The sequence below is a fragment of the Charadrius vociferus genome, unplaced genomic scaffold (assembly GCF_000708025.1).
Source record: "Charadrius vociferus isolate BGI_N301 unplaced genomic scaffold, ASM70802v2 scaffold363, whole genome shotgun sequence".
Lineage (NCBI taxonomy): Eukaryota > Metazoa > Chordata > Aves > Charadriiformes > Charadriidae > Charadrius > Charadrius vociferus.
Genome location: NW_009647942.1, coordinates 2,447,182 through 2,458,289, shown reverse-complemented (window position 1 = coordinate 2,458,289; position 11,108 = coordinate 2,447,182). Strand labels below are relative to the sequence as shown.

The 11,108-nt window shown below is 38.6% G+C and overlaps 1 protein-coding gene across 1 annotated transcript in view; it reads left to right on the top strand.

Moving 5' to 3' along the window:
* TRMU (tRNA 5-methylaminomethyl-2-thiouridylate methyltransferase) overlaps positions 1 to 10,889 on the top strand; it is an 11,268-nt gene extending 379 nt beyond the window's left edge. Inside the window, exons 2-11 of the mRNA XM_009883223.1 lie at positions 457 to 622; positions 2,965 to 3,071; positions 3,630 to 3,752; positions 5,576 to 5,748; positions 6,721 to 6,774; positions 7,326 to 7,392; positions 8,184 to 8,284; positions 9,350 to 9,494; positions 9,723 to 9,805; positions 10,681 to 10,889. Of these exons, the coding sequence (XP_009881525.1) occupies positions 457 to 622; positions 2,965 to 3,071; positions 3,630 to 3,752; positions 5,576 to 5,748; positions 6,721 to 6,774; positions 7,326 to 7,392; positions 8,184 to 8,284; positions 9,350 to 9,494; positions 9,723 to 9,805; positions 10,681 to 10,827 (1,166 nt within the window). The 3' untranslated portion in view covers positions 10,828 to 10,889. The remainder of the gene's footprint in view (positions 1 to 456; positions 623 to 2,964; positions 3,072 to 3,629; positions 3,753 to 5,575; positions 5,749 to 6,720; positions 6,775 to 7,325; positions 7,393 to 8,183; positions 8,285 to 9,349; positions 9,495 to 9,722; positions 9,806 to 10,680) is intronic.
* Positions 10,890 to 11,108: the final 219 nt, after the last annotated feature.

Here is an 11,108-nt window from a genome sequence, read left to right as displayed (position 1 = left end):
GTGCGGGGGCCGCCTGGTACCTCACGGTCCCCTCTGGGCCTCCTCTCGGCCCTCCTGCCCCGCCGCTCCCCGCGCTTTCGAGAGCAGCCAGCGCCCCCCACCCGTCTTCTCCGGCCGGTGGAAGAGCCTCACCTCGGGCAGGGCCCCTCGGAGAGCCGGGCGCCTCGGGGGGCGGCAGGCAGCGAGGGGTAAAGGAGGAGATGGGAGGAACTCGGAGCTATGAAATATCATCCTGTTAGTTTGCCAGAAGAGCTCGTTTTTATGTTAGCTGTTAACTATAGAGGAAAAAAAATCATACAAGAACTGTACCATAAAACTTCACGGAATGCTTGTTCAGTACAGGACTACTCGCGTCTTCTGAAAGCAGCAGTTACTCTTGCAAGTCTTGAAAAACAGTTTTTGGGTTGAGACTGTAGGATTTTCCCTTTGTAAGTCATTCTTACCTTCATTTCGTAGGCTACCAGGTGACAGGAGTCTTTATGAAGAACTGGGACCCTCTGGATGAACAAGGAGCTTGCTCCATTGACAGAGATTGTGAAGATGCTTACCGGGTTTGTCAGAAGCTTGATATTCCTTTTCACCAGGTTTCCTACGTGAAAGAATACTGGAATGAAGTATTCAGGTAGAAACACATCTAAAATAGATGGTCTTTTAGTATATTAGTGTAGTAGTGTGTTATTATGAAAAGTAAAGATGGACAGATAATGGGGAATGGCAATTTATTGCAGTATTATCAGTGCTAAGAGAACGTACTGAAGCCTATTTAAGTCCGGAATTTATATGTTGGTTTTAATATGTTTGTTATTTTTTTAATTTATGGGAGATTTCTCCCTACTTATTATGAGTGTGTAGCAATTGCTCTGTTTGGGGCTCATTTCTTCCGCTATGCACATACTGGTCCAACCTTATTGCAACCTGAGAAAAAAATGTTTAATGGGTTGCTGTTATTGTCTTTGCATGTAATTTATGCATTGCGTTTTGCATTAATATATACTGAATCCAGTTTACCACAAAGTGTTTATGAACTAGCCTTACTTTAAACTTCTAACAAATTTGAAACTGTTCTCTAAAGAGGGTGTTCAGATTTTCTGTGAATTTGTTCCACTTTAAGGGAAGAAAGTTCTGCGTAGGAAAAGCTGAGAGTTTTTCTTAGGAGGCAGGAGAAGATTATAACAACATAATTTATCTTTTATGCACTCAACATAAGTATGTAAAAGTTGTTCCCTGATCTTCATCACCCCCCTTTAAGTAGTGCTGTTGTTACTCTGTCTTAGAAGGAACTGAGGAATAACCCAGTCACACTACTTCTGCTTCACGTTGAAATGACATCAAGTTGAGCACTGAACTTTTGTACAGTCAGTGAAGAAAACAGCCCTGTTCTGGGAGAGTTTGCTCTGTTTTATCCTTCTGGTGTGAGAGAATGAATAAATGTTATCAAAACTCTTGAGGGGTGTGGGGTGTCTGTAAATGACACTGAATCAAAGATCATAGAAGATCAGCTTTTGTCTTGCTTCTCATTTATTAGTACAGTGTTCACAAACAGTCTGTTGCAAGTGTCTGGGTTTGTTTCAAAATCCTTTTCAATTTGCTGTAATGTCTGACTTTGAATTTACTTATCCTCTGGACCTCTCTTTAAAGGGTTATTTATCAAACCCCACCTTTTATCAAGAATCACAGAATCACAGAATGGTTAAAGTTGGAAGGGACCTCTGGAGATCATCTAGTCCACCCCCCCTGCTAGAGCAGGGTCACCTACAACAGGTTGCAAGAGAACACTTCCAGGTCTTGTCTTTCCCATGGTTTGTGCAGTCAGTTTCATATCTTTACGTCGGAAAGGTCTTGTCTTTCCCATGGTTTGTGCAAAGTCTGTTTCAGCTCTTTACGTCGGAGATTCAGTAGGCATCCTTCATTGCCTTTTCTCTGGTTCTGTACTTAAGTTCAGAACTTCAAGTAATGTGAGCCTGGCTTTATGATGAGACTTTTATAAAGCTTCCAGCATACTCTTGCAGTATTTACAAAGGAGTATTGTGTTATTGTAAGAGTGCAGTGCAGAGGCAGCTCTGGCTTGACCCTGGTGATTTAATTATTAGTACGAATTGTTGAATTCAGAACTGTTACAAAGGAGTTAGACGAAATAAAAGATACGTTGCTTTGTTTTCTGTTTATGTATGTAATGTATAACTTGGTAAGGAAGAAGCAACTCATTTTGTTTCAGACAGTTTAAAGTAAAACCAAATACTAGGGTTGGTGGTGTTCTTTAAAATCCAGTCTATGCCCTCAGTTCCTCTTGACTACTGAGGACAGGCCAAATAATGCAGTGATCATACCTTTTGATATCTCAGTGCATCACTGTATGCTGGTTTAATTTCATTAGTTGTTATTTCAGTGTTTTCAAGCAAATAGTGCAAGCACTTTAATTATGTGGCAGTGTAAAACTGCAACACACTTTGAGAAACTACCTGAATTTCTTGAAGGGAAAAAAAAAAGACAGGAAAAAATCTCTATAAAATTAGGGCTCATGACTGCTTATGGCGGTATTATTGCAGATTAAGTTACTGTCTATTCAGCTGCGACACAGTAACTCCTGGGGTGTACTCCACTGCACTGTCTCTTTGAGAAGTTAAAGAAGGTTGTTTAATTCTGCATGTAAGTATTTCATAAGAGATGAGTAGGATGTCCACAGTGGCGAGCCATGTCTCCCCGAGGGAGTATTAATTTAATAAAACATGGTTACAAGGTTGTGAGTGATCAAATGATGATTTGAGTGTCCTCAGTGCACTTTGGAGAAAATCTTCCAAACATTGTTTTTTTTACAGGTTAAAATCTAATGGGCATTTTATTTCTTACATAAAGCGCTTAGTATGACTGGGTCTCAAGTTCTCATGTTTAAACAGATCGCTTGGTCTTGGATAGTATTATTCAGTGTTAATAACATTGATATACGTTTGAATCTTTATTTTACAGTGACCTCTTAAAAGAGTATGAATTGGGAAGGACTCCTAATCCTGATATTGTGTGTAACAAGCACATCAAATTCAACTACTTTCTCCATTATGCTATGGATAACCTTGGTAAGGCATTTTCAAGTGTGTCAGTACAGAGCGTGTGCCGTGGAAATGCTTAAAGGATACAAACTCTTGAGAAGGTGGGGAAAAACATGAGTTCATATGCATGCCTAATTCACGTATCATTGTGGCAGTATTTAAATATTTGCAAAGTACTTAGTTTTAAGTTTGCTTTTACGTATAGAATCATAGAATGGTTCAAGTTGGAAAGGACGTTTAAAGGTCATCTTGACCAACCCCCTGCTTTGGGCAGGGACATCTTCCATGAGATTAGGTTGCTCATACGTAGGAACAAATTTAATTAAGGGACATACATTGACCTGAGCATTAAGTTTTACGTTCTCAGGTGGTCCTTAAAGTACAAAAGCACAAGTGCTGGCATGCTGATGAATAGTTTACATTATTTAAATAGCAGGAATATGATTATTGTCAGTATAAGACTTCTCTATAGGTTTTATTTCCTTATTACTTTCTGCTTTTCTTACTGGATATTTATAATCCTGTTTTAAACTGTGAATTTCAAGTATGTGCCTTTGTGTTTTGTTGTTGTTTTTTTCTTGATAGGAGCAGATGCAATTGCTACTGGGCATTATGCTAGGACCTCACTAGAGGATGAGGAGGTATTTCAGCAGAAACACATTAAGAGACCACAAAGGCTTTTCAGAAACCGTTTTGAAGTTAGAAATAGTAAGTGGTTTCTTCATTTCGTATTTTCTCCTAGATATGAAAGAGAAATTTAAAGTATATTGGGTGTCACAGAATCAGGGAAGCTTGTTGCCTTACACACAATGATTACCATTTAAACCTCAGCCTATGTAGAAGGTTGATTGTGCAAAACAGAGGATTTACATTACTGAAAATTACCCTGACTAGACAAGTATTACGTTTTCTGTTTTAAGAGTTCTAATCCAGGTGCAGAAGTAAGAACAGGCATTTCGGTAGTAATCAACGTTTTGGAGGAGCTGTAATGTGGATTAAGGAGACAGTGCTATCTCCTATACCCTGGAGAAGCATTTCAAGAAATCTTTATCATGTATTTCCATGACTTACATAAAAATTTGGTTTTTTAATGTTTCTTTTATTTTAGGGAATGTATTATTTGGCTATTCAGTATATAGTATAGATAGAACTCGTCATGGGGGCATGCTTAAGTGGAATTTTAGAATTAAGGCTTTGAAACAATGAAATTAATAACATACTTTTGTACAGTAATTGGACTGTATATTATTTTACTGGAGAAAATCAGGTTCATATTCAGTAATTCAACTGTTCTGCCTAATTTCTATGTTCTTCTATAGAAGCCTGTTTTTTCCAGGCAGATCTAGGTTCTGCCTACACTGCAATTGGAAAGTACAAGTGCAGCGTGTGCAGACATTTTTAAGGCTAGGATTCTCAGCTCTGCCAGTGGCTGTACAGGATCAGAGGTTCTCTTGTTATCAGTACCAAAGCAAGCTTGAGGAATGGTGTTTTGGGTATATCTCTGCATGGCACTCTCACAGCTTGGATGGCAATGCAGAGATTTCCCAAATAGCTCTGCAGTGGGCCATAATGCGGTAAAGTAATTCAGACGAAGCTCTGATGTATAATGAGAAGCGTGCTATACCCAAAGGGAAAGAAACTTGCAAACTACCTCTATGCAAAGCTGCCATGGTGATGCTTTGTGTTGCAGTTTCCCCGCTTTCATTTGTTTGTTCTGGACTTAAAGGGGTGTATTTGTTTCATTTTTTAAATTTTATTGCGGGAAAGCTGAAGTGGCCCCAGCAGGACTAACGGTCTATCCTTGTGACAGGCTGTGATTCGCAGTTGTAGTATTTTGTGATGCTCTAAGCAGGCTTCCTGCCTTGTTACCAAGATCTTGTGTTATTAGTTGTGACTGAACTACTAGCCTGTAGTTAGTGTTTGTTTGGGTTGAGAAACACATCAGTAGAGTTTGTACAACATTAGAGCTATTAGCTCTTAAAGAGAGTGGGCAGAACATGACTGGAAAACCGTATCAATTTTATTTCATTTGGGCAATTAGAAGACTTCACCTATTTTACAGAAGAAAGTCAAACTCCTGATTATTTGGAATAACTCTGCTGATTGTTCAAATCATTGATTTATAGCACTGTGATTTTAGGGCAAAACTGAATGTTTTTTTTTGTAGAACAGTATACTCCCTAAGGTATTTGAATGTTAATTCTCTCATGTGAAATGTGAAAATTACTTTTGTGTTTCATATTGTTGGTGTTCTTCCCAGTGACACATGCAGTAGTCTAATAGATGAGGCAGTGCAAGGCTTTGTAAGATTCTGTGTTGTACAAAATCACAGTCTTTCTAGATCTTTTTAGTGGTGAGAAAATACCCAAACGTTTTTTAATTAGATTTTGATAAAACTGAAAAATGCTGTCTTTAACATGTGTTTGGAAATAATAAAACTAAAACGTTGATTGTCAAACAAAACACTAAAGGAAGTTAAGAGTATTAAAGGGGGTTATGTTTTCATGCTTTATGTGTTCTTCACTTTGCAGCTGTGAAACTCCTTCAAGGGGCTGACCTCTTTAAGGACCAGACCTTCTTTCTCAGTCAGATCTCTCAGGATGCTTTGAGGAAAACCATTTTCCCTTTAGGGGATTTAACAAAAAGTTTTGTAAAGAAGATAGCAGCGGAACATGACCTTCATCATGTGCTAAAGAAAAAAGAGGCATGGTAACACTTAAACTCTCTTGATTTGTATTTCTCTCTAAAATAGACTTTCCTGAACTTTTTGAACTTTAATCTGTGACAATTTGGCTGTTTGTGAGCACCATAATAGTCTAAGTTGGGAAGCAGTTCTATAGCTGTCTGCCTACTTAAAAATACTTTTGTGAGCTTGTGGTTAGTTGTGTATTTTAGCTTGAAGATAATTTGTCTGCTGTTGTATCTCAGAAGAACTAAGATGAAGGTGAATGTGTTAGGACGCTGTGAGACTTAAGGAGAGTATTGTCTAGTACAGCAGGCGAGAAGCCTTTGAGCTTTATTTTCCATAGCTGTTAAAGGCTTCCTCACTGTAATTGTTTTTCAATATGTCTTTATAGAGATTGGATCATACTATTTTCCAATTACTTTTTTAAAAAAAAATATGTTCTGTTTCCTTGTCTGATAAATAATACTTCATGATTTGATCCTAAAAAAACGATGCAGGCAGCAATTGTATTGCTGATGGTGTCTTGATTCCTTTGAATGTTTATATTCATGTACCATAAATGGTTGTTTGAAGAATGCAGGCAGTAACTGAATGGAAAAAGAAAGCCTATTTGTTTATGAAAGTTTTTTTTTTTCAAGAGATACATGCCTTTACTATATCTTTTGTGTTAGTTTTGTACTTTAATCTGAAAGAAACTTCTATTTTTAGTGTACATGCAATGTAGTTACCAAGGTTGATGTATTTATTTATTGAACATGTGTTCTATTTCTTTCTATTTCTCTTCTGTGCGTAGGGCTGTTACTGATACTGTATAGAGTTAGTTTACCTATGCTGGAGCAGATGTAGTTTTGTTTATTTTATGAGATGCCTGGAATAGTTTGGGATAAATAGTGGGGGGGGAAAAATCTCCATCTTGTACAGATTATTAATAGACATTATTTCAAATGTTTTTCTCTGCTTTTATGGATTCAATACCACATTCCTTTTCAGAGTATGGGAGTCTGTTTCATTGGTGAAAGAAACTTTGAAAATTTCCTTCTTGAGGTGAGCAACATTAAATCCCTGACAATCTTTATGTTCTCTTCTGATTTTGAATAGTAATTTATAACACTGTCTACAGAAAAATCTCCGACAGCTCGTGACCCATGTGAAGTAGCAATGTCCCATCTCCCTTTGCAGTCCCAGGCCTACCCAGAATCTGACGCCAACAGCCTACAGGACATATCTTGCCCCTCCACCAGTGAACAGTCAGTCACTTTCTGTAGCAAAAGGAGTACATGAACTTGCACTCCTGTGCCTGCCAGGCTCTGGCAAGTGGTTGGGGTGTGAGAGGGGCAAATGTCTGAATCCTGCTGTCCCCTAGCGTAAGTGAGGATGGGGGGAGTGAAGCACAGAAATACTGCTGAAGGGGGCTGCCCTTGCTACTTTTCTCTCTAAAGCAGCATCAGGGAAGAGTCGATAAGCTGCTTGGACAGAGTTTGCCTCTTGAAAAGCTGTTTTCCAACTTCAAGAGAACGTAGTGCCAGAACCTGAAATAAACTGTGAGGGTTTTTTGGGCCATCTTGCGACTTAAACAATCTCTTCCTATTTGGTAGTATTTAGAGCCTCAACCAGGCAACTTTGTTTCCATTGAAGATAAGAAGGTGATGGGAACGCACAAAGGTAATTGGCTAACCCACCCTAATGACCCCTTTTAGATAAATGGAACAATACTGCTTATATTTGGAGGGACAAATTTTGTGAAATTGCAGACCAGTCTGCAGGTTTTTCCTAGTTTGATAACTAATAATTGTGGAAAACTTGCTTTATATGATAGTAGAGCTTTGAACTACAACTGATTCTTGGTTATTCCATGCTGCAAGAAACTAAATTATAGTTATTAGGGTTACCAAAGTGGTTGTTCATTTAACTCTTTCAAACTGACGGGGCTTCAGTTTCAGATTCTTTAGTACTTGAACTTTGCAAAAAAAAAATACACCGTGCAGCTCAATGATGCACAGTAGAACATCAGCAAACACGGACAGCTTACCTTTTCCTTTCCTTCTGTATGTCCTTCCTTTGCTCTCCTCAGTTCTAGCTGCCAGAACTGAGTCCCTCTCTCAGGTAATTTATTGAAGTAGGATGCTCTGCTAGTACATAAAAGTAAGGGAAACTGCTAAGACTGAGTGGAAGCAAACCCACAAATTGAAGCTGAAATACAGAAATATTTGTCTTTTAGAAACCCTAAGAATACCACAATTGAAATGGATTAGTTTGAAATCATGTGCTTCAGGTACAGATGAAAACTTTCAAGTAGATGTTAGTTTAGTTTGTAATTGGCACACTTCTCTTGGGTAACTTGACTCGTTATTCTTTGTTTAGTGGTAAAGTTTTGGGGAAATGATTTTTACATATTTTTCTGAAATAAAAAGATTAAAGGTTGCTAGCAGCATTACTTTTTTGTATTTCTTTAGGTTGGTTCCTCTACACAATAGGGCAGAGGGCTAGACTGGCAGGCCTGAAGGATGCTTGGTTCATTGTAGACAAAGATGTCAGCACTGGAGATGTCTTTGTGGTGAGTTAATTAACACTGGTATTGCAAATGACTAATGCAAGCGTTTTGTGACTCCTGCTGTATGGAATGTGATTCTAACCTGGGCAGAATTCTGGGCTTTGCTCTTGTGGGAAACAAGAATCAACTGGTGCAGCATCAGCAGATTTGAAACATCTTGTTGAAACTGGCTTTTCTTGAGTAGAAAATAGTTTTAGATTTTGGCATAGAACTTTTCCAAACAAGGGGCAAATACTGAATAGAATCAGTCAATCTACCAAGCTCTCATTTTCTACTCTAAAACATGAGGGTTTTATTGTAGTTATTATGACACAGTATATAAAGTGTGTATTTTCTTGCTTTACTATGTGTTGCTACTTCCTCTTCCTCGTAAAAGAAGTAGTAGCCAGTAATACAGTTTTTAGCATTTTGAAAACTGAGGCAGAATATACGTGATACTGTGAGTCATAGGTGTCTTAATGACTAATCATATGAGATGACTGGGAGTTCTGTGGCTTGCTAGCGTTGTTAATGTTTCTTGCTGTTCATGTGGTTGTTATTGTTGTTTGACACTGATGTGATTATAATGAGGTGTTCTGCTACTTGATGTGCCTGGGGGAAAAAATCATAACCAAATGAGAGTTGAGAGGAAACAGGCAGGACCACGAAGAATTTTCTTCATGCCCTACAGTAAGGTGGTGTGCGTGCAACACCTTTGTCGGGGGGTGTTGAGTTGAGAAATTGGAGAAGAGGGAGGTAGCATCTTGTTGAGGTAAGGTAAGGAGGGCAGTAGACATCTGAACTCAGCCTGAAGAAGGCAGAAATATGATCAGAGAAAAAAGAACACAAGAAGTGGCATGACTCTGAGATGTAAAAGACTGACAAATAATTCGGGCTTGCTTTAGCCTAATTTTTTCATTAAAGGCTTCCACCTGGAGGCTGATTAGGTGCTAATAAATGCTTGCTTTCTTACTCGTTTTGCCTTCACTTTGATATGGCTTGATCCCACTTCTGTATTTCATGCTTTACTTCACAAGCTACATGCTCTCTGGTAAAAATACCAGTGTTAAATAAACCTTGTATTTTAAGGCACCATCAACAGATCACCCTGCTCTGTACAGAGACCTCTTGCGGACAAACCGAGTGCACTGGATAGCAGAGGAACCTCCTGCAGAGCTCGTTAGAGATAAGATGATGGAATGTCATTTCAGGTTTCGGCACCAGATGGCACTGGGTAATCCAACCTTGTTTTGTTTTTTGTTTTACTCAGTTTGTGAAACCGTGGTAGTGTGTTCAGTGCTGTTTTGCAGAAATAGTTGAAATGTTTCTGTGATGTCTTTATAAAACAATTCTGTGCAGTAGTATCTTGATGTACATCTGTTTAACCTAGCGATGAAAGTTTTTATTTTTTAATGTGAACATAAGGATTAACTGGCAGGTGTTTGGCCATTTTCTGCTCTAGTGCCCTGTGTGCTGACTCTAAACCAAGATGGGAGTGTGTGGGTGACGCTAGTGAAGCCAGCAAGAGCTATCACACCTGGGCAGGTAAGTTATTAGAAGTGGTTTTCTTTCCTTTTTTGTGTTTTGGCTTATCTAGCTAATAAAACAGAGTAGTGTTTTTATTAGCTGGAGGAAAAGAGTTGAGTTAACTTGCACCTGAGAGCAGTAAGCTCTATTTTGACTATTCATCAACTATTTTGAAGGAGATTGTTTCTAGTTTTAAATAGTCTGTTGTTATCCATATCCATATCATATGTTATCCATATCCAAGAAGCTGGCTTACAAGTTTTAGAAATACATGAAAACATCTCTGATAATCAGTTGTATGTGCAGAAATGGGATCAGTTGTTCTCTTCAATAAATAAAAACGCATTAGTTTGGTGATTGGCTGCTTAATATGGTTTTAGTGTTCAAATCTGTTTAGCGAGCATCTGTGTCCAGTGAATTTCATTGTCCCAGAACAGCACTGAGAAGGGGTACTGCGTAGTGATGCCTTTTAACACTGCTAATATAATAGTACTCCATCATATCATGAACCAGTGGTTCTCAAACATTTTCTGCATGCTCTCTCCCAGAATACTTTCTACACTTCCTCCCCAAAACTTAGGGGCCCGTGGGACACATCAGAAGGCAAATTGTCAGAGGACTATTTGTAACGGAGAGAGAGAGATGCACTAAAGTGATCTGAGCTGAGAAGATGAAGTTCACGATGGAATTTCCCCTAACATGCTTATATTTACACTCATGTGAGCCAACAGATCCTACCTGTTTTTTTCCTTTTTTTATTTTTTATTTTTTAGATTTGGTCAGAACAAATATAAATGAATACACTCCCTGTCCAGCAGGTCTTGCACAGCCTGCAGTTGCTCACCATGCTGTTTTCAGCTGCTGAAAAGTCTCTCCCTGTGTTTATCTTCTAGTTTGCCGTGTTCTACAAGGGTGACGAGTGCTTGGGTAGTGGGAAGATCCTAAGGATGGGCCCATCGGTGTATACCATGCAACAGGGCAAAAACCGAGAGGAGGGTGCAAAGAAGGAAGAGATTGACAAGATAGAACCAGTAACATAACACGTGGGTTTGTTTATTGGAGGACTTTGGAGAATTTGCTGCCTGAGAATAATAAAGACAATAATAAACATATTTTTTTGTTGATCTGTATGTTTTAAAGGTCAGTTGGCCGTTGGGTCCCAGCTCTTGACTGTTAGCACTGAACAGGTTTAAAACTGAAGCCAGTTAGGTACAATTTTACTGGACTGGAAGGTGATATTTATCTTAATATGTATCAAGAGATGTCTTAAGTTGTTCTGTAATAGTAGTTACACATACAAGAATTTTAATATAAAAATCAT